The sequence below is a fragment of the Anomaloglossus baeobatrachus genome, chromosome 3, assembly GCF_048569485.1.
Source record: "Anomaloglossus baeobatrachus isolate aAnoBae1 chromosome 3, aAnoBae1.hap1, whole genome shotgun sequence".
Taxonomy (NCBI): Eukaryota; Metazoa; Chordata; class Amphibia; order Anura; family Aromobatidae; genus Anomaloglossus; species Anomaloglossus baeobatrachus.
In genome coordinates, this window is record NC_134355.1 from 124,606,010 (window position 1) to 124,629,836 (window position 23,827).

A 23,827-nucleotide genomic window follows, 5' to 3' on the forward strand; every position below is an offset into this window, starting at 1 on the left:
AGCATTCCAGAGTATGGGGGAGGCACGGGCGAAATCTTGGATGCGATGGTGGGAAGATAAGAGGGGAGTAGAGAAGGAGATCTTGTGAGGATCTGAGGTTACGTGTAGGTAAGTACCAGAAGACTAGGTCACAGATGTGTGGAGGAGACAGGTTGTGGATGGCTTTGTATGTCATGGTTAGTGTTTTGAACTGGAGTCGTTGGGCAATAAGTACTAGATGTTTTACTAGAAAGTGGGCAAAGGTTTAAAAAAAAAAATAATTTGAGAACAGATAAAAGTAATCACAAAGGAGCCAAGACACAAGAAAATAAAAATTAATGTTTATCAAGACAGTCCTTGGTTTCTTACGGTGTAATTTACAGAAGTGCTCATACTATAAAAAAGATCAGCTCTACACCTCTTGTACATACAATCGGTAGGCGCATGCTTTATCTTCCATAATCCTGTTTAATACATCAATGGTGTTATCAGATTATTCAGTCTATTTCTGACAAATCAGGTAATCCATAAGAATTCCCATGCCAGGCACATTTGGTGGGACAGGAGAATGGAGATTCTTTCATTGCCGTAATTGGAAAATAAGAAAGCAAATGTTTCCATGTAGAAGTTATTCATAGGCTTTTCCCGCCAAAGAGGAGCTGATCCCAGTGCTGATATAAGGCACTTGGCAGAAACCATCGTTCCGTCAGCTCGTTAGCGCACAGACAGTTTAACATTGATGTTCATTGCAGCCAGCTCTGCCACAAAGTACCGAAATACATAAGGTACAGAAATAACGTCTATTGTATCTGTCCGGTCACAGACTAAGCAGTAGTGTTTCCTGTTTCGCATTGTGGACCAGGATGGAGGAGGCTTCTCCAAGATAGGTGACAATAGGCTGCCGCAGGTTACACATACATGGGCCTCCGATCTATCGGAACAGTTAAAAAGTCTGTCATGAAGAAGGAATGAGGTTCCATGTGCCAGCAGGGCATCACGTTCCATCTCTCCAAATCGAATACCTCCTTGAACATTTCTGCCACCCACGGGCTGGTTCGTCAATTTGTCACGAGACCCTGTTGTCCTGACTTGGAATTTGTCAGAAACCATGTGACGCAGACGCTGGTAGTAGACCACACCGATAAAAATGTCCGCCTCAAGCTCAAGCCCACTAATGCCGCTGTACAATTTCTCTGTGCCATAGTAGTTATAGCCAGCGGCCTTCAACATTTCCCCAAAATATTCCAAAGCAGAGTTCTCCTCTGAGAATGTGAAAGGAGTGGCATCGTGGCACAAACCATGCAGTGCTGCCGATTTCCCAGCCATGCTCTCAATCAACATCCCAATTGTCATTCTGGATGGGAAACCGTGCGGATTAAATAAAATGTCTGGAACCATCCCACTTTCTGTGAATGGCATATCCTCTGCTGGCCAGAGTCTGCTGAGGATGCCTTTCTGGCCATGTCGGCTAGCAAATTTGTCACCTATAGTGGGGTTACGAGGGATCCTCATCGTGATGCACACGAATTGGAACTTTCCAATACTCAAGTCATTGCTGCAGACCTTAATGTTGTCAATAATACAGTTCTCCTTATTCCTGGAAAAAAAAAGAAGATATGCAAGTGAAGAAAAATTCTTGAAAACATTCTTACAGCTCTCCCTAGTGCAACCAGTAAAGAAGGGAATTTTGTTTACTTACCGTAAATTCCTTTTCTTCTAGCTCCAATTGGGAGACCCAGACAATTGGGTGTATAGCTACTGCCTCCGGAGGCCACACAAAGCATTACACTTAAAAGTGTAAGGCCCCTCCCCTTCTGCCTATACACCCTCCGTGGGATCACGGTTCCTCAGTTTTAGTGCCAAAGCAAGAAGGAGGAAAGCCAATAACTGGTTTAAGAACAAATTCAATCCGAAGGAACATCGGAGAACCGAAACCATTCAACATGAACAACATGTGTACCCGAAAAAACAAAAATCCCTAAGCAAACAGGGCGGGTGCTGGGTCTCCCAATTGGAGCTAGAAGAAAAGGAATTTACGGTAAGTAAACAAAATTCCCTTCTTCTTTGGCGCTCCATTGGGAGACCCAGACAATTGGGACGTCCAAAAGCAGTCCCTGGGTGGGTATAATAACCCCTCGTGATAGGACCGTAAAAACAGCCCTACCCTACAGGTGGGCAGTCGCCGCCTGAAGGACTTGTCTACCTAGGCTGGCGTCCGCCGAAGCGTAGGTATGCACTTGATAGTGTTTGGTAAAAGTGTGCAGACTCGACCATGTAGCCGCCTGGCACACCTGCTGAGCCGTAGCCTGGTGTCGTAATGCCCAGGACGCACCCACGGCTCTGGTAGAATGGGCCTTCAGCCCTGAGGGAACCGGAAGCCCAGCAGAACGGTAGGCTTCAAGAATTGGTTCCTTGATCCACCGAGCCAAGGTTGACTTGGAAGCCTGCGACCCTTTACGCTGGCCAGCGACAAGGACAAAGAGTGCATCCGAGCGGCGCAGGGGCGCCGTGCGGGAAATGTAGATCCTGAGCGCTCTCACGAGATCCAACAAATGCAAATCCTTTTCACATTGATGAACTGGACGAGGGCACAAGGAAGGCAAGGAGATATCCTGATTGAGATGAAACGGGGATACCACCTTAGGGAGAAACTCCGGAATAGGGCGCAAAACCACCTTGTCCTGGTGAATCACCAGGAAGGGAGATTTGCATGACAGCGCTGCTAGCTCGGACACTCGTCGAAGAGACGTGACCGCTACTAGAAAGGCCACTTTCTGTGAAAGGCGAGAAAGGGAAACATCCCTCATAGGCTCGAAAGGCGGCTTCTGGAGAGCAATTAGAACCCTGTTCAGATCCCAGGGCTCTAACGGCCGCTTGTAAGGAGGGACGATATGACAGACCCCTTGCAGGAACGTGCGTACCTGAGGAAGTCGTGCTAGGCGCTTCTGAAAAAATACCGATAGCGCTGAGACTTGCCCCTTGAGGGAGCTGAGCGCCAAACCTTTTTCCAACCCGGATTGCAGGAAGGAAAGAAAGGTAGGCAATCTAAATGGCCAGGGAGAGACTCCCTGAGCAGAGCACCAAGACAAGAAAATTTTCCACGTCCTGTGGTATATCTTGGCGGAAGTAGGTTTTCTGGCCTGTCTCATGGTGGCAATGACCTCTTGAGACAATCCTGAACCCGCTAGGATCCAGGACTCAATGGCCACACAGTCAGGATCAGGGCCGCAGAATTCTGATGGAAAAACGGCCCTTGAGACAGCAAGTCTGATCGGTCTGGTAGTGCCCACGGTTGGCCTACCGCGAGGTGCCACAGATCCGGGTACCACGACCTCCTTGGCCAGTCTGGAGCGACGAGGATGGCGCGGCGGCAGTCGGACCTGATCTTGCGCAGCACTCTGGGCAACAGAGCCAGAGGTGGAAACACATAAGGAAGCTGGAACTGCGACCAATCTTGAACTAAGGCGTCTGCCGCCAGAGCTCGGTGATCGTGAGACCGTGCCATGAAAACTGGGACCTTGTTGTTGTGCCGAGACGCCATTAGGTCGACGTCCGGCATCCCCCAGCGGCGACAGATCTCCTGAAACACGTCCGGGTGAAGAGACCATTCCCCTGCGTCCATACCCTGGCGACTGAGGAAGTCTGCTTCCCAGTTGTCCACGCCTGGGATGTGAACTGCGGATATGGTGGAAGCCGTGTCTTCCACCCACGTCAGAATCCGCCGGACTTCCTGGAAGGCTTGCCGACTGCGAGTTCCTCCTTGGTGGTTGATGTATGCCACCGCTGTGGAGTTGTCCGACTGAATACGGATCTGTTTGCCTTCCAGCCACTGCTGAAAGGCTTGTAGGGCAAGATACACTGCTCTGATCTCCAGAACGTTGATCTGAAGAGTGGACTCTTGCTGAGTCCACGTACCTTGAGCCCTGTGGTGGAGAAAGACTGCTCCCCACCCTGACAGACTCGCATCTGTCGTCACTACCGCCCAAGATGGGGGTAGGAAGGATTTCCCTTTCGACAATGAGGTGGGAAGTAGCCACCATCGAAGAGAATCCTTGGCCGCCTGAGAGAGAGAGACGTTGCTGTCGAGGGACTTCGACCTCCCGTCCCATTGGCGGAGAATGTCCCATTGTAGTGGACGCAGATGAAACTGCGCGAAAGGGACCGCCTCTATTGCTGCCACCATCTTCCCTAGGAAGTGCATGAGGCGTCTCAAGGGATGCGACTGACCCTGAAGGAGAGATTGCACCCCTGTCTGCAGTGAACGCTGTTTGTCCAGCGGAAGCTTCACTATCGCTGAGAGAGTATGAAACTCCATGCCAAGATATGTTATCGACTGGGTCGGGGTTAGATTTGACTTGGAAAAGTTGATGATCCACCCGAAACCCTGGAGGGTCTCCAGCGCCACGTTCAGGCTGTGTTGGCATGCCTCTTGAGAAGGCGCCTTGACCAGCAGATCGTCTAAGTAAGGGATCACAGAGTGTGCCTGAGAGTGTAGAACTGCAACTACAGCTGCCATGACTTTGGTGAAGACCCGTGGGGCTGTCGCCAGACCAAAGGGCAGGGCTACGAACTGAAGGTGTTCGTCTCCTATAACGAAGCGTAGAAAACGCTGATGCTCTGGTGCAATCGGTACGTGGAGATAAGCATCCTTGATGTCTATTGATGCTAGGAAATCTCCTTGAGACATTGCGGCGATGACGGATCGGAGGGATTCCATCCGGAACCGTCTGGTTCTCACGTGGTTGTTGAGAAGTTTTAGGTCCAGAACGGGACGGAAGGATCCGTCCTTTTTCGGAACCACAAACAAATTGGAGTAAAAACCGTGACCTTGCTCTTGAAGAGGAACAGGGATCACCACTCCTTCCGCCTTTAGAGAGCACACCGCCTGCAGTAGAGCATCGGCTCGGTCGGGAGGCGGAGACGTTCTGAAGAATCGAGTTGGAGGACGAGAACTGAACTCTATCCTGTACCCGTGAGACAGAATGTCTCGCACCCAACGGTCTTGGACCTGTGGCAGCCAAATGTCGCCAAAGCGGGAGAGCCTGCCACCGACCGAGGATGCGGAGGGAGGAGGCCGGAAGTCATGAGGAAGCCGCCTTGGTAGCGGGTCTTCCGGCTGTCATTTTTGGGCGTGACTGAGCCCGCCAAGAATCTGAACTCCTCTGATCTTTTTGAGTCCTTTTGGACGAGGAGAATTGGGACCTGCCCGAGCCTCGAAAGGACCGAAACCCCGACTGTCCCCTCCTCTGTTGGGGTTTGTTTTGTCTGGGCTGAGGTAAGGATGAATCCTTACCCTTGGACTGTTTAATGATTTCATCCAAGCGCTCACCAAACAGCCGGTCACCAGAAAATGGCAAACTGGTTAAACATTTCTTGGAAGCAGAATCCGCTTTCCATTCCCTTAACCACAAGGCTCTGCGTAAAACCACGGAGTTGGCAGATGCCACTGCCGTACGGCTCGTAGAGTCCAGGACAGCATTAATCGCGTAAGACGCAAATGCAGACATTTGAGAGGTTAAGGATGCCACCTGCGGAACAGATGTACGTGTGACCGTGTCAATCTGTGCAAGACCAGCTGAAATAGCTTGGAGTGCCCATACGGCTGCGAATGCAGGAGCAAACGACGCGCCGATAGCTTCATAGATGGATTTCAACCAGAGCTCCATCTGTCTGTCAGTGGCATCTTTAAGTGCAGCCCCATCCTCCACTGCAACTATGGATCTAGCCGCAAGTCTGGAGATAGGGGGATCCACCTTGGGACACTGGGTCCAGCTCTTGACCACGTCAGGGGGAAAGGGATAACGTGTATCCTTAAGCCGTTTGGAGAAACGCTTATCTGGATAAGCGTGGTGTTTCTGGACTGACTCTCTAAAGTCAGAATGGTCCAGAAAAGTACTTAATTTACGCTTGGGATACCTGAAATGGAATTTCTCCTGCTGTGAAGCTGACTCCTCCACTTGAGGAGCTGGGGGAGAAATATCCAACATTTTATTGATGGACGCGATAAGATCATTCACTATGGCGTCACCATCAGGAGTATCCAGATTGAGAGCGGTCTCAGGATCAGAATCCTGATCAGCTACCTCCGCCTCATCACACAGAGAGTCCTCCTGCTGGGACCCTGACCAGTGTGATGAAGTAGAGGGCCGCTCATAGCGAGCTCGCTTAGGCTGTCTGGGACTGTCGTCCGTGTCAGAGCCATCACCCTGGGATGCGTGGAACACCCCCGGAGCCCGGAGCTGTTCCAACTGAGGGGGGCCAGGGAGCAATGAATCAACAGTGCCCATGGTCTGAGTTACTGGTCTAGACTGCAAAGTCTCTAGAATCTGAGACATAGTCACAGATAATCTATCCGCAAAAATTGCAAACTCTGTCCCCGTCACCTGGACAGTATTCACAGGTGGATCTCTCTGGGACACCTCCAGCAGAGGCCCCGGCCGAGCAGGGGGCACAGGGACCGAACACTGCACACAATGGGGGTCCGTGGAACCTGCCGGTAGAACAGCCTCACAAGCGGTGCAAGCAGCATAAAAAGCCTGTGCCTTGGCACCCTTGTTTTTTGCGGACGACATGCTGTATTCTCCACAGAGTAATCCAGGAGGGTATATAGCCAAGAATCACCAGCGACCGTTTAGTGCAATGTATAACATGCAAGCATAAAAATACAGTTGAACACTTCGTCACTAGTGGGGTCAGCACCGGAGGTGCCGCTTACCGCCCGCTAAAAGCGGGTTGTAGTCGCCAGAATCCCGTGCCTGGGTCTCCCAGAACTTGTCTCCCCTTTCCAGCTCAGCCTGCACCTCAGGAATGGCTGCCGGCGTTCTGTGAAGAGGGGCGGACCGTGGGCGTGCCTCAGACAAAGTGCGGGAAACTGGCTTCCCACTGTGCTCAATGTGAGGGCTGGAGCATGTAAAGCAGATTCCAGCCCTCAGCGCTGACGTTCTGCATAGCGTCCCGCCCTTCCCCTGACTGGCAGGCCTGGGGGCGGGAACGAAACGGAACTAGGCCGCAAAAGCCGGGGACTCTAGTAAAAAGCGCGGCCGACAAATATGCACTGCCAGCGCGGAAGTCCCCGGCGCACCACAAGTCCCAGCCGCGTCGCAGTAAAAACTGCCAGCAGGGGCCGGCACGGCAGTTCCCCACACATAAACTCCCTTAGCAAGCTGTGGAAGTGTGGCACAAGCGCAGCAGCGCTATTGTCCCCGGCGCACTAACACACCCAGCAATGCTGCAGTGTGTGCGCGGTCTGTACGGGGACACAGAGTACCTTGGTGTAGCAGGGCCCTGTCCCTGACGATACTCCGCTCCATATCCAGCAGATTCCCCAGGGGCTGTGGACGGAGCACGGTCTCTGTGCCTGGAGACCGGAAAATCCCACTTCACCCAGAGCCCGAAGGGGGATGGGGAAGGATACAGCATGTGGGCTCCAGCCTCTGTACCCGCAATGGGTACCTCAACCTTAACAAACACCGCCGACACAAAGTGGGGTGAGAAGGGAGCATGCTGGGGGCCCAAGTATGGGCCCTCTTTTCTTCCATCCGACATAGTCAGCAGCTGCTGCTGACTAAACAGTGGAGCTATGCGTGGATGTCTGACCTCCTTCGCACAAAGCTTGAAAACTGAGGAACCGTGATCCCACGGAGGGTGTATAGGCAGAAGGGGAGGGGCCTTACACTTTTAAGTGTAATGCTTTGTATGGCCTCCGGAGGCAGTAGCTATACACCCAATTGTCTGGGTCTCCCAATGGAGCGCCAAAGAAAGTATGTTTGCACATTGCATACAATATGGGCATTCTTTACTTGAGGTTTTTTTTTTTGCAGTGTTTTTCACATATTAATTTGAATGGGTGAAAATCACAGAGAAAACGCTGGAAGAATTATTATGGTGCGTCTCTGCAAAAACACAGCATGGCTCAAAATACTCATGGAAAACACCCCAGTGTGTACATGAGCTTTCAAGAATCTCTTACCTATGCTGGTATTTGAAAGATGGCGAGTACAGTGGAACCTTGGTTAACGAGAATCCGTTCTGGGAGTGTGCTTGTTAACCAAGTTACCCATAGGAAATCACAGCAATGCAGACAATTCGATCCACAACTTGTTAAATATCCCATCCTGGTCCCCTACTGTGTCATTCCACACACGTACAAACACACACAATATGCTCACCTTACCTTCCGTTCCCTCGTCGGCCTAATGGAACTTGTAGTTCGCCCGTACAGGAAGTGTATCGGGTAACCATCGCGACTGATGCCGGAGCTTCCACTCCCAGCGCGCTCACGTCAAAGGCAGGTGCTGCTTGCCTCTGATTGGTCAGCACACTGCCTTTGAGTAGCGGCTGACAGGAGAAGTTCCTCCCTCGTTGCGATAGTTACCAGATACACATCCTGTACCACCGGACTACAAGAACCAGGAGGCCAGCGATGGAACGGAAGGTAAGGTGAGCATATGTGTACCTTCCTTTCCATCGCCGGCCTCATGGTTCTTGTAGTTCGCCGCTACAGGATGTGTATCGGCAAGCCTCGCGACGAGGGTGGACCTTCCCCTGTCAGCCGCTACTCAAAGGCGGAAGGTCCGGCATCGGTCGCGATGGTTACCCGATACACATCCTGTACGGGCGAACTACAAGTTCCAGGAAGCTGGTGTTGTAGCTGTTCTGTTTCAAAAGTCAGCTTATGGGAACGGAAGGTAAGGGGAGCATAATATGTGTGCATGCGTGTTTGTCTGTATGTGTGTTTGTGCGTGCTTTTGTGTGTTTGTGTGGACTGCAAGTGCGTGTTATAGCGCAGTGGATGTACGGAAGTGTGTGCGGTATTTTGCTCATACAGCAAAGCTTTATCGTAAACAGAGTTACAAATTTACAGCAAGCTTTGCTCGTTCAGCGAACTACTCGCTAACTGGGTTACTCGTTAAGCGAGGTTCCACTGTATGTTATGCGCCAAATATGCTTTGTGTGAACATACACTAATTCCATTACCAAGAAACGCTGTTTCAGTGTGAAGCTTGTACTACTCACTTGTAATACACCACAAAGCTCTCTCCAGTATTTTGGTTCAGATAACTATAGTATGGGTCTCCAAACTGTAGGACAGCGCCTACTGGTGGCAGGCCATCATCATCAAGTTTCCCTTTTACTCGCTCATCGTCAGGTTTGATTCCAAAAACAAAATTCTCTTCGGCATCTTTTACTTTATTAGCCAAGTTGATGACATCAGTTTTATAGACGCTTCCATGAGCGAATCCTCTCTCCCAAGACGACTTATTCAAAATCTGCAAAAGCAAGTAGTTTATATGAGATGGATAATAAGCCACAGATGTAAAAGAACACTGATCAAAATTAGAGAACACTTTCAGATACCTGCAAATTATTGGTGCTAATCTGGCACCTGGTGCTAATTTCCTTAATTATCTGACAAACCCTATTTAACTGGCAGCCTAACTTTCCAGTTTCACTGACTTTGCACTGACTAGCTGGTTGCCCTCGAAAGACAAATGCACGAGAGGACAGATTAATGCGGAGACTCTGCATGGGTAATTGTTTCAACACTGCAGCTGGAATTGCTCGCCAGTTCAGCACTGAACAGGGTAAGGATCTGTCTCGTCATATAGTGCCATGACGTTTAAGAGCATTTGGACTGAAAGCCTACTCTGCAGTGACCAAACTTCTCATTAGCAGAAAGAATCAAAAGGCTAGACTCACCTTTGGTGAGGAGCATGTTGTGTGGACAAAGGATTAGTGGTCCACAGTTCATGTTAGTGATGAAGGCAAGTTTATTTTATTTGGGACTGATGAAAAGAAGGGAATTTTGTTTACTTACCGTAAATTCCTTTTCTTCTAGCTCCAATTGGGAGACGCAGACAATTGGGGTGTATAGCTTCTGCCTCCGGAGGCCACACAAAGTATTACACTTAAAAGTGTAAAGCCCCTCCCCTTCTGCCTATACACCCCCCCGTGTATCACGGGCTCCTCAGTTTTGGTGCAAAAGCAGGAAGGAGGAAACTTATAATTTGGTCTAAAGTAATTCAATCCGAAGGAAGTTCGGAAAACTGAAAACCATTCAACATGAACAACATGTGTACACAAAGAACAACAGCCCGAAGGGAACAGGGGCGGGTGCTGGGTCTCCCAATTGGAGCTAGAAGAAAAGGAATTTACGGTAAGTAAACAAAATTCCCTTCTTCTTTGTCGCTCCATTGGGAGACCCAGACAATTGGGACGTCCAAAAGCAGTCCCTGGGTGGGTAAAATAATACCTCGTAATAGAGCCGTAAAACGGCCCCTTCCTACAGGTGGGCAACCGCCGCCTGAAGGACTCGCCTACCTAGGCTGGCATCTGCCGAAGCATAGGTATGCACCTGATAGTGTTTCGTGAAAGTGTGCAGGCTCGACCAGGTAGCCGCCTGACACACCTGCTGAGCCGTAGCCTGGTGCCGCAAAGCCCAGGACGCACCCACGGCTCTGGTAGAATGGGCCTTCAGCCCTGAGGGAACCGGAAGCCCAGAGGAACGGTAGGCTTCGAGAATTGGTTCCTTGATCCACCGAGCCAGGGTTGATTTGGAAGCCTGTGACCCTTTACGCTGGCCAGCGACAAGGACAAAGAGTGCATCCGAGCGGCGCAGGGGCGCCGTACGAGAAATGTAGAGTCTGAGTGCTCTCACCAGATCCAACAAGTGCAAATCCTTTTCACATTGGTGAACTGGATGTGGACAAAGAGAAGGTAAGGAGATATCCTGATTGAGATGAAAGGGGGATACCACCTTAGGGAGAAATTCCGGAACCGGACGCAGAACCACCTTGTCCTGGTGAAACACCAGGAAAGGAGCCTTGCATGACAGCGCTGCTAGTTCAGACACTCTCCGAAGTGATGTGACTGCTACTAGGAAGACCACTTTCTGCGAAAGGCGTGAAAGAGAAATATCCTTCATTGGCTCAAAAGGTGGTTTCTGAAGAGCCATCAGCACCCTGTTCAGATCCCAGGGTTCTAACGGACGCTTGTAAAGAGGAACTATGTGACAAACCCCCTGCAGGAACGTGCGCACCTTTGGAAGTCTGGCTAGGCGCTTCTGGAAAAACAGAGCGCTGAGACTTGTCCCTTAAGAGAACCGAGCGACAAACCCTTTTCCAATCCAGATTGAAGGAAGGAAAGAAAAGTGGGCAAGGCAAATGGCCAGGGAGTAAAACCCTGATCAGCGCACCAGGATAAGAATATTCTCCACGTCCTGTGGTAGATCTTGGCGGACGTTGGTTTCCTGGCCTGTCTCATAGTGGCAATGACCTCTTGAGATAACCCTGAAGACGCTAGGATCCAGGACTCAATGGCCACACAGTCAGGTTGAGGGCCGCAGAATTCAGATGGAAAAACGGCCCTTGAGACAGCAAGTCTGGTCGGTCTGGTAGTGCCCACGGTTGACCCACCGTGAGATGCCACAGATCCGGGTACCACGACCTCCTCGGCCAGTCTGGAGCGACGAGGATGGCGCGGCGGCAGTCTGACCTGATCTTGCGTAACACTCTGGGCAACAGTGCCAGAGGGGGAAACACATAAGGCAGTTGAAACTGCGACCAATCCTGAACTAATGCGTCTGCCGCCAGAGCTCTGTGATCTTGAGACCGTGCCATGAATGCCGGGACCTTGTTGTTGTGCCGGGACGCCATTAGGTCGACGTCCGGCATCCCCCAGCGGCAACAGATCTCTTGAAACACGTCCGGGTGAAGGGACCATTCCCCTGCGTCCATGCCCTGGCGACTGAGAAAGTCTGCTTCCCAGTTTTCTACGCCCGGGATGTGAACTGCGGATATGGCGGATGCTGTGGCTTCCGCCCACAGCAGAATCCGCCGGACTTCCTGGAAGGCTTGCCGACTGCGTGTGCCGCCTTGGTGGTTGATGTATGCCACCGCTGTGGAGTTGTCCGACTGAATTCGGATCTGTTTGCCTTCCAGCCACGGCTGGAACGCTTTTAGGGCAAGATACACTGCCCTTATCTCCAGAACATTGATCTGCAGGGAGGACTCTGGCTGAGTCCAGGTACCCTGGGCCCTGTGGTGGAGAAAGACCGCTCCCCACCCTGACAGGCTCGCGTCCGTCGTGACCACCGCCCAGGATGGTGGTAGGAAGGATTTCCCCTTCGACAATGAAGTGGGAAGAAGCCACCACCGAAGAGAGGCTTTGGCTGCCTGAGAAAGGGAGACGTTCCTGTCGAGGGACGTCGACTTCCTGTCCCACTTGCGAAGAATGTCCCATTGAAGTGGACGCAGATGAAACTGCGCAAAAGGAACTGCCGCCATTGCTGCCACCATCTTCCCTAGGAAGTGCATGAGGCGCCTCAAGGGGTGTGACTGGCCTTGAAGGAGAGATTGCACCCCTGTCTGTAGTGAACGCTGTTTGTCCAGCGGAAGCTTCACTATCGCTGGAAGAGTATGAAACTCCATGCCAAGATATGTCAGTGATTGGGCCGGTGTCAGATTTGACTTTGTGAAATTGATGATCCACCCGAATCTCTGAAGAGTCTCCAGAGCAATGTCCAGGCTGTGTTGGCATGCCACTCGGGAGGGTGCCTTGACAAGCAGATCGTCTAAGTAAGGGATCACCGAGTGTCCCTGAGAGTGTAGGACTGCTACAACTGCTGCCATGACCTTGGTGAAGACCCGTGGTGCTGTCGCCAGGCCGAAAGGCAGTGCCACGAACTGAAGGTGTTCGTCCCCTATGGCGAAACGCAGGAAGCGCTGATGCTCTGGTGCAATCGGTACGTGGAGATAAGCATCTTTGATGTCGATTGATGCTAGGAAATCTCCTTGGGACATTGAGGCGATGACGGAGCGGAGCGATTCCATCCGGAACCGCCTGGTTTTCACGTGTTTGTTGAGCAGTTTTAACAACGGAAAGATCCGTCCTTTTTTTGGCACCACAAACAAGTTGGAGTAAAAACCGTGACCCTGTTGCTGAAGAGGAACAGGGATCACCACTCCTTCTGCCTTCAGAGTGCACACCGCCTGAAGAAGAGCATCGGCTCGCTCGGGGGGCGGAGATGTTCTGAAGAAACGAGTCGGAGGACGAGAGCTGAGCTCTATCCTGTAACCGTGGGACAGAATGTCTCTCACCCAACGGTCTTGTACCTGTGGCAACCAGGCGTCGCAAAAGCGGGAGAGCCTGCCACCGACCGAGGATGCGGCATGAAGAGGCCGAAAGTCATGAGGAGGCCGCTTTGGGAGCGGTTCCTCCGGCGGTCTTTTTAGGACGTGACTTAGACCGCCATGAATCGGAGTTCGTCTGACCCTTCTGTGGCCTGTTGGACGAGGAGAATTGAGACCTGTCCGCGGGCCAAAAGGACCGAAACCTCGATTGTACCTTCCGTTGTTGAGGTCTTTTTGGTTTGGACTGGGGTAAGGATGAGTCCTTTCCCTTGGATTGTTTAATGATTTCATTCAATCGCTCACCAAACAGGCGGTCGCCAGAAAATGGCAACCCGGTTAAGAACTTTTTGGAAGCAGAGTCTGCCTTCCATTCACGTAGGCACATGGCCCTGCGGACTGCCACCGAATTGGCGGATGCTACCGCCGTACAGCTCGTAGAGTCCAGGACAGCATTAATGGCGTAGGACGCAAACGCCGACGCCTGAGAGGTTAATGACACCACCTGCGGAGCAGAGGCACGTGTGACTGCATTAATCTGCGAGTGACAAGCTGAGATAGCTTGGAGCGCCCATACGGCTGCGAATGCCGGAGCAAAGGACGCGCCGATAGCCTCATAGATGGATTTCAACCAGAGCTCCATCTGTCTGTCAGTGGCATCTTTGAGTGAAGCCCCATCTTCCACTGCAACTATGGATCTAGCCGCCAGTCTGGAGACTGGAGGATCCACCTTGGGGCACTGAGCCCAACCCTTGACAACGTCAGGGGGGAAGGGATAACGTGTGTCCTTAAGGCGCTTAGAAAAGCGTTTATCTGGACAAGCTCGGTGTTTCTGTACTGCCTCTCTGAAGTCGGAGTGATCCAGAAACGTACTCATTGTACGCTTGGGAAACCTAAAACGGAATTTCTCCTGCTGAGAAGCTGACTCCTCAATTGGAGGAGCTGGGGGAGAAAGATCCAACACCTGATTGATGGACGCTATAAGGTCGTTCACTATGGCGTCCCCTTCTGGTGTATCTAGGTTGAGAGCGGCTTCAGGATCAGAGTCCTGATCTGCCCCCTCCGCTTCATCCTCTAGAGAGTCCTCCTGCTGAGACCCTGAGCAGTGTGATGAAGTCGAGGGAAGCTCCCAGCGACCCCGCTTAGGTGGTCTGGGACTGCGGTCCGTGTCAGAGACCTCACCTTGAGACCTATGAGTCACCCCAGGAGCACTTTGCTGCTCCAACCGAGGGGGGCCTGGGGTCAATGATTCAACAGTGCCCGGGGCCTGTGTTACAGGTCAGGACTGCAAAGCTTCTAGTATCTTAGCAGACCATCTATCCATAGTCTCAGAAAGTTTGTCAGCGAATACTGCAAACTCCGTCCCTGTCACCTGGACAGTGGCAGCCGGTGTTTCTACCTGGGCCGAGGGTCCCACTAGTGGCTGAGGCTCCGGCTGAGTAAGTACCATAGGTGCCGAGCATTGCACACAATGAGGGTAGGTGGAACCTGCAGGTAGCATAGCCGCACATGAGGTACAGGTTGCAAAGTAAGCCTGTGCTTTGGCACCCTTGCTATTTGCAGACGACATGCTGTTGTCTCCTCTGAGTACAATCTGGGAGGGTATATAGCCAAAAACCAGTGCGACCGTACAGAGTAAATGTATAGCATATAAACCTATATATATACACTTCGGCACCCAGGGGGGCCAGCACCTAGAAACAGGTGCGGCTTACCGACCGCCCAAAGCGGTTGTGTGACCACCAGATTCCCTGCCTGGATCTCCCAGAGCCGTTTGTCTCTCCTCTTTAGCTTCAGAAGTGCTGACAGGAATGGCTGCCAGCGTTCTGTGAGGAGGAGGGGGCCGTGGGCGTGCCCAAGAAAGTGCGGGAATCTGGTGTCCCACTGTGCTCAGTGAGGGGGGAGGAGGATACAAAGTATGCTCCAGCCCTCAGCGCTGACGTCCAGTGCAGCGTCCCTCCCTTCCCCTGACTGACAGGCCCGGGGGCGGGAATATGCAGTACTAGGCCGCAAAAGCCGGGGACTAAAGTTATAAGCGCGGCCGGCAAACAAGCGCGGTCAGCGCGGTAGTCCCGGCGCACTAACACACCCAGCAGTGCTGCAGCGTGTATGACACAAGCGCTCCATGCGCTGTCCCCAAGGGGACACAGAGTACCTCACAGTAGCAGGGCCTTGTCCCTGACGATACCCAGCTCCTGTCCAGCAGATTCCCCAGGGGCTGCGGAGGGAGCACGGTCCCAGTGTCTGGAGACCGATTAGGATCCCACTTCACCCAGAGCCCTGCAGGGATGGGGAAGGAAAACAGCATGTTGGCATCTGCCTATGTACCCGCAATGGGTACCTCAACCTTAACCGCACCGCCGACCAGAGTGGGGTGAGAAGGGAGCATGCTGGGGGCCCTATATGGGCCCACTTTTCTTCCATCCGAAATAGTCAGCAGCTGCTGCTGACTAAATTGTGGAGCTATGCGTGCATGTGTGCCTCCTTCGCACAAAGCATAAAAACTGAGGAGCCCGTGATACACGGGGGGGTGTATAGGCAGAAGGGGAGGGGCTTTACACTTTTAAGTGTAATACTTTGTGTGGCCTCCGGAGGCAGAAGCTATACACCCCAATTGTCTGGGTCTCCCAATGGAGCGACAAAGAAACATTATGTTCGTCGACAAACTGGGAGAAAAACTAAACCCAAAGTGTGTTAAGAAGTCAGTGAAAGGTGATGGTTTAAGTGTCATGACTTGGGGAATGTTTTCTGCAGCAGGAGTTGGACGCCTCATACAGCTACATGGCAGAGTGAATGCAAGTGTGTATCAGAACCTTCTTCAACAACACATGGTTTCTTACTAGTGTTCATCACTCAGCAGCAATTTTCATGCAGGACAATGCCCCATGTCATACAGCAAAACGGGTAAAGCAGTTAATTGAAACAGAAAACACTGAAACAATGAAATGTCCAGCCCAGAGTCCTGATCTAAACCCAAAAGAAAACCTCGGGAAAATGCTTTGTGACAAAGTTATGGCCAAGAAACCCACAACATTCAAAGAACTGTTAAGAGACTGGAAGAAGAGTGGACCAAAATCACACCAGAGCAGTGTGAGAGACTAGTGATGTCGTGTAGCTGCAGATGTGAAGTCATTCAAAGCAAAGGCCTGTACACTTGCTACTGATTATTGTTACCTTCAGAAAATTTACTTATCTTTCGCTGTGCTACAGTTATTGCTGTTCTCCAAATATGATCATCACATTTTGGGCAAAATAAAGGTTTTATGTTGATAAACTTTGAATCTTTGTAAAACGCTTCTAGTGGCATGGTGCACCCCTTTATTATTATTACATTATTTCTGAAAAAAGCAAGTGATCATACATTGTTCTCCAATTTTGATATTGTGTGTGTATATATATTTATTTTAGGGATATTTGGCTTTCAGGTGAAAGTTCAGGATGATCCTAAAATGCCCTCTAACCTTTTCAAATGAACTTAATGTGACCTTCTCTAACCCTTTGAAAGCACATGCCCCATTGTTCGATGTTTCAGTACTTTTTGCACAACTTGCTGTTCTCTAACAAGGAGCCTAATAGAAAAATTCACAAGAGGTGTCTGATCCATGAATTGTCCAATATCATGGTTCAATTAAAACGGGTTTTTGAACAGCCTCCTCATCATGCTGTTCAGAATTTGACATCATGAGATCAAGACAACACCTAACAATTGATGAACAGTATCTTGCCATTGCAAGTCTCAAGCAGGATGTTTTCAGACGGAAGTGGCCACTGAGCATAGAGTGTCACAGCAGGTAGCAACAGAGATACAGAGAGACTGGAGGAGTCACAGAAAGGCAAAGAAGTGAACGTCCTTTGGCCAAATCACACACTGATGAGTTATTCACTGTGAACAATGAACTTTGGAACCGGATGATGAATACCACAAACACTCCAGGCACATTTAAGGGAGGGGAGAGGCGCCCAAGTGTCACGTCAGACCATTTGTAAATATTTACATCAGCGTGGTCTGTGTGCTAGACTACCTACAAGGGCACCTGACATCGCCACCAGGCCCAGTGCGCCTCAGTGCTGCTCATCAATGAAAGTCAGTATATGCTGAGCAGAAATTATGGCTGCCAACGATGTTGGAGATGTCAAGAAGAGAACTATGCATCAGAGACAGTTACCACCACCACCACCACCACCGGCTTGTCTGGTGGCGTTAGAGTGAGGGCAGATGTCTCTAGTTAATTGAGAACTGCCCTACACTTTGTGAATGGTATTGTGACAAGCCCGTACTACTTGAATAATAACATTGAGTCATTGTGCCTAGTCTGCATTAACAACACAGGCCTAATTTCATGAAGCTTTAACGCTATAAAACCAAATGGACCTCCATTATAGTTCATAGGGCCCTTTGGTTGTCTTTTGCATTTTAAACAAAGAGAATTTTGTTACTTACCGTAAATTCTTTTTCTTATAGTTCCGTATTGGGAGACCCAGACCATGGGTGTTTAGCTTCTGCCTCCGGAGGACACACAAAGTACTACACTTAAAAGTGTAGCTCCTCCCTCTGAGCTTATACACCCCCTGGTAGCCAGTCCTAGCCAGTTTAGTGCAAAAGCTGAAGGAGAATAGCCACCCACAAGTAGAACCAAGTAAGAACCGGAACAACCGGAGACTCTGTCCACGACAACAGCCGGTGATAACACACGGAACAAGAAAATTGCCAACAGGCAACAGGGAGGGAGCTGGGTCTCCCAATACGGAACTATAAGAAAAAGAATTTACGGTAAGTAACAAAGAAGGGAATTTTGTTTACTTACCGTAAATTCCTTTTCTTCTAGCTCCTATTGGGAGACCCAGACAATTGGGTGTATAGCTTCTGCCTCCGGAGGCCACACAAAGTATTACACTTTAAAAAGTGTAACCCCTCCCCTCTGCCTATACACCCTCCCGTGGATCACGGGCTCCTCAGTTTTGGTGCAAAAGCAGGAAGGAGAGAACTTATAAATTGGTCTATGGTAAATTCAATCCGAAGGATGTTCGGAGAACTGAAAACCATGAACCAAAAGAACAATTCAACATGAACAACATGTGTACACAAAAAAACAACCAGCCCGAAGGGCACAGGGGCGGGTGCTGGGTCTCCCAATAGGAGCTAGAAGAAAAGGAATTTACGGTAAGTAAACAAAATTCCCTTCTTTGTCGCTCCATTGGGAGACCCAGACAATTGGGACGTCCAAAAGCAGTCCCTGGGTGCGTAAAAGAATACCTCGATAAAAAGAGCCGAAACGGCCCCCTCTTACAGGTGGGCAACCGTCGCCTGAAGGACTCGCCTACCTAGACTGGCGTCTGCCGAAGCATAGGTATGCACCTGATAGTGTTTCGTGAAAGTGTGCAGACTAGACCAGGTAGCTGCCTGACACACCTGCTGAGCCGTAGCCCGGTGCCGCAATGCCCAGGACGCACCTACGGCTCTGGTAGAATGGGCTTTCAACCCTGAAGGGAGCGGAAGCCCAGAAGAACGGTAGGCTTCAAGAATCGGTTCCTTGATCCACCGAGCCAAGGTTGACTTGGAAGCCTGCGAACCCTTACGCTGGCCAGCGACAAGGACAAAGAGCGCATCTGAACGACGCAGGGGCGCCGTGCGAGACACGTAGAACCGGAGTGCTCTCACTAGATCTAAGGAGTGCAAATCCTTTTCACCTTGGTGAATTGGATTAGGGCAAAATGAAGGTAAGGAGATATCCTGATTGAGATGAAAAGGAGATACCACCTTAGGGAGAAATTCCGGGACAGGACGCAGAACCACCTTATCCTGGTGAAAGACCAGGAAGGGGGCTTTGCATGACAGCGCTGCAAGCTCCGACACTCTTCGGAGTGATGTAACTGCCACTAGAAAGGCCACCTTGGAGACATCCCGCAGCGGCTCGAAAGGTGGTTTCTGAAGAGCCGTTAGCACCCTGTTAAGGTCCCAGGGTTCCAGCGGACGCTTGTAAGGTGGGACTATGTGGCAAACTCCCTGCAGGAACGTGCGGACCTGCGGAAGCCTGGCTAGGCGCTTTTGAAAAAATACGGAGAGCGCCGATACTTGTCCCTTGAGAGAGCCGAGTGACAAACCCTTGTTCATTCCGGATTGAAGGAATGAAAGAAAAGTGGGTAAGGCAAACGGCCATGGAGTAAAACCATTATCAGAGCACCAGGATAAGAAGATTTGCCAAGACCTGTAATAGATCTTGGCAGACGTTGGTTTCCTGGCCTGTCTCATGGTGGCAATGACATCCTGAGATAACCCTGAAGACGCTAGGAGCCAGGACTCAATGGCCACACAGTCAGGTTGAGGGCCACAGAATTCAGATGGAAAAACGGCCCTTGTGACAGCAAGTCTGGGCGGTCTGGAAGCGCCCACGGTTGACCCACCGTGAGATGCCACAGATCCGGGTACCACGACCGCCTCGGCCAATCTGGAGCGACGAGAATGGCGCGACGGCAGTCGGACCTGATCTTGCGTAACACTCTGGGCAGCATCACCAGAGGAGGAAACACATAAGGCAGTCGAAACTGCGACCAATCCTGAACTAATGCGTCCGCCGCCAGAGCTCTGTGATCTTGAGACCGAGCCATGAATGCCGGGACTTTGTTGTTGTGCCGTGACGCCATGAGATCGACGTCCGGCGTTCCCCAGCGGCGACAGATCTCTCGAAACACGTCTGGGTGAAGAGACCATTCCCCCGCGTCCATGCCCTGACGACTGAGAAAATCTGCTTCCCAGTTTTCTACGCCCGGGATGTGAACTGCGGAGATGGTGGAGGCTGTGGCTTCCACCCACTGCAGAATCCGCCTGACTTCCTGGAAGGCATGACGACTGCGCGTGCCGACCTGGTAGTTGATGTATGCGACGGCAGTGGCGTTGTCCGACTGGATACGGATCTGTCTGCCCTCCAGCCACCGATGGAAAGAAAATAGGGCTAGATACACTGCCCTTATCTCCAGAACATTGATCTGAAGGGAAGACTCTACCGGAGTCCAGGTTCCCTGAGCCCTGTGGTGGAGAAAAACCGCTCCCCACCCTGACAGGCTCGCGTCCGTGGTGACCACAGCCCAGGTTGGGGGTAGGAACTGGAGTGGTTAAAGAACACACTCTTCACTCTCTTAGGCGAGGTAAACTGATGTTTTTCTGCCAAAGAGAGTTGCTCCTCTGACACTGGCGGATTGAGATCCAGCACAGAATTAATAGAAGCAATCAAATCACTAAGATCTGAGTCACCCTCAGAGAAATCGATGGGATACATAGCCTCCGAGCCCCCAGTGAGGGCATCCTCCTCATCTTGAGAGTCAGCTCTTGAGACAGAGCCGTGGGATGGGGAGGGGGAGGAAACCCTGCGCCTTCTCTTAGAAGGACGGGGTCTGGGATCAGATGATGAATCCTCAGTGAGCTCCGATGGACGGAGGTCAGAGGATAGGAGTCCTCTGTCAAGAGTATTAGAGGCACCCTGTGAGGGGGGCTGATGCATATTCATCAAAGTCCTGGACAAAAGCCCCATGGACTCAGCAAATGTCTGGGATATGGACCTAGAAAAGGACTCTACCCAGGCCGGGGGTTCAATCACAGGTGCAGCAGCAGCCTGAGAGACCACTGGGGGTGAGACTCCAGGCTGTGGCACCGCCAAGTTAGAGCAGACATCACAATGTGGATAGGTGCTCGGCTCAGGCAGCAGGAGCTTACATGCAGTGCATGCAGAATAAAGCTTTGGAGCCTTGCTCCTTGTGTGAGACATTCTGCTGGAGTGGGGGCTTTGCAGAGAATGAACCCCAGGGAGAATATACAGAGGTCCACAACCGGAGACCGGCTGTGGCTTACCAGACCGCTGAGCGCGGTGTTGTGTGCCCTCCAGATCCCGAAGACCGGTCCCCCAGTGCGCAGCACCTCAGCAGAGATGCAGAATGCAGGATGTCCCAGAGCAGAGTGAACTCTGCCTGAGAAGAGGGCGTTCCTATAAAAGAGCGGGAACTGGAGGGCTATAGAGACCTGCAGGGAAGGAGGGACGCCCCAGCAGTGGGGAGTGTCCCTCCCCTGTGTAGAACGGCCGCCGGGAGGAGCCGAACCTGTCCCTCTGCATGAGTGACATGCGAGGGCAGGAAAATGAAACTAGGCCTCCGGCGAAGCCAGGGCCTAAATTTAAGCGGCGAGGCCGACAAGCAGGCACCATCGGCGCGGTTCTCAGGCAAAAGCTAGAGAACCCGCCGGAAAAGTTAAAACAATCACACACAGCATACTCTCCCCTTACAATAAAGAACCGGGACCCCCAACATAAACGTCTCAGGTACTTAGCTGCTGAGACGCAGGGCCATGTCCCTGGGGATGAGTGCTCCGGTCCAACAGAATCCTCAAGGGGCTGTGGATGGAGACCGGACTCCTGCCAGGCATGAAGACCGTGCTGGCTCCCACTTCAAGCCAGAGCCCAGAAGGGATGGTGAAGGAGCGCGGCATGTAAGGCTGCAGCCTTGTAAATCAACCTTAACAACACCGCCGACACAGTGGGGTGAGAAGGGACATGCCGGGAGTCCAGACATGGACCCTCTTTTCTTCAAACTCTTTCCAAAAGTCAAAAAAATCAGATGAGAATGTATGTGTGGATGTATGCCTCCTGACACAAAGCAATAAACTGGCTAGGACTGGCTACCAGGGGGTGTATAAGCTCAGAGGGAGGAGCTACACTTTTAAGTGTAGTACTTTGTGTGTCCTCCGGAGGCAGAAGCTAAACACCCATGGTCTGGGTCTCCCAAAGGAACGATAAAGAAATAAAGGATATGACCTTCCCTTGCACTTATCCAATTAATTTGCTCCTAAAATGGAACGGTAAAACACAATTTAGTAACACAGGTGTGAACAAGAGCCTACAAATTACTTACCATTGCATCCTCCATATCATATCCTGTGTATGAAATCACAGCTACAATAGCGTTTGTTCCAATCGGATAGTTATCCATGTCAAAATAATCATACATGGTAGGACGCACAAGAGGACTCTGGGGGGTTTGCAGGCGATACAGCTTGTTATCAGAGCGATCCTGATAGGTTAAAAGGGGGAACCCCATCGTCTGTTTACCTGGAAATAAAAACAGAACAAGTTATATGATCTGAACAGTACCGCATGTGTCCTGCCTGCACAAGGTGGGAGTATCACTCCTGTACCTACCCATCTGGCACTGGTACATGTTCCTGGGACTCTGGTTGTGATCAGAGTAGGGAATGAAGTTGGCCACAACGCTCATCAAGCTGTGAGGAAAGAGCTCCTGATGTGTGGTGACTCCGGGTACAATGTCACCTTCATATATCGCCACATTCAAGAAAACCTGGAAGAGGCAAAGATTGAGATCTACATACATGAATAGGCTTGAAGATCACTGCAAATTAGGTTTTTAAAAGAATATGTTTTTATTTTTATATGCAGTATCACAAAATAGAAAACGTACACCCCCCCATTACCATTCCTAGCTGCTGTAGTCTAACCCTAATACTGCACACAGACAAAGCGAAGGTCCCCATTACAAATGTGCTGTATTTCCCAACTACGTCCCAAAAAACACCCAGCACACGCTGCGAAAATATGAATATGCTTTAATAACAAGAATCAGCCGAGCTTATTTCGTGCACCGGAAATGAAGAAATCCTGTTCTAACCAGGCAGATTGGGAACAAGGGGCTTTTGACTATTGTGTTCCAAGCTGTGCGCACACATCGTAACAGTGTGCAAGAATGAAAGATAAGTCCATCCGGATCAGCCTAATATTCTGCAATGTTGATCCAAAGAATTGCAAAAAAGCCCCTAAAGCCATGCGACAAAAGTTCTGTCATCAGAGAAAAATAAAAAATGAATTCCTGACCTCAAATATTGTAATTAGTAGATTCTTTTAATAATAATCCACCTTCAGAAAGCAAATGCTCAAAGTCTGTAATATCATTAACTCTGACTGCACTCGCACCAGTGCAAACCTATGGGGCAGTGTCCATCTGCGATTGATTTCTCATGCCATAGCGGCATAAGGAATGAATTGCAGCACGCTGCGTTTGGCAGAGACTCTTGGCTCACACACACATCTCTATACAAGTCTATGGGAGCGCGTGAAATATCGCACTGCACTCGCATGTCATGTGACCACAGTGTGATATACGTAGAGACAGGCCGGGGAGGAGATGGGGAGAAAGTGCTCCTCCCTCTTCTCCACAGCTGTGATACGATCGCAAGATCACATCACAGTCACATGACCCTCGTTTGACACCTGCAGCAGAGGGTTATCATCATATGGCTTCCAATGCTCTCACACCGGAAGCTATGCGCAAGTGGAACCGTACCCTAAGCCGCGTAGAATGGTGCCCCCCCAGCTACTGTGGAACTACAACTACCAGCATGCCTTGAACAGCCTACAGATGCCCCTTTAATTGATTTACTTTTAAAAAGAGTAACAAATCATTTCTTTAAATCACTAATTACTAGTGATGAGCGAGCACTTCCATGCTCGGATGGGCGCAACTCGAGTATCCGAGTATAATGGAAGTAAATGGGGGGCCTCAATCATTTTTTCAGATTTCTCGGAAAAATGCTTTGAGTTCCCCATTGACTCCCGTTATACTCGTGTACAAAAATTGTGCCCATCGAACTGCTTGTTACGAGTACTGAACACATGAGCGTGGCAGTGTGTGCTCATCAGTAAAAAAATAAAACAAAACACACCCTT

The 23,827-nt window shown here is 50.7% G+C and overlaps 1 protein-coding gene across 1 annotated transcript in view; it reads right to left on the reverse strand.

Moving 5' to 3' along the window:
• Positions 1-304: 304 nt before the first annotated feature.
• Positions 305-23,827, reverse strand: part of POLR1B (RNA polymerase I subunit B) — a 67,021-nt gene continuing 43,498 nt past the window's right edge. Inside the window, exons 12-15 of the mRNA XM_075338118.1 lie at positions 22,289-22,445; positions 22,002-22,198; positions 8,995-9,248; positions 305-1,576 (exon numbers count right to left, since the gene is read on the reverse strand). Of these exons, the coding sequence (XP_075194233.1) occupies positions 694-1,576; positions 8,995-9,248; positions 22,002-22,198; positions 22,289-22,445 (1,491 nt within the window). The 3' untranslated portion in view covers positions 305-693. The remainder of the gene's footprint in view (positions 1,577-8,994; positions 9,249-22,001; positions 22,199-22,288; positions 22,446-23,827) is intronic.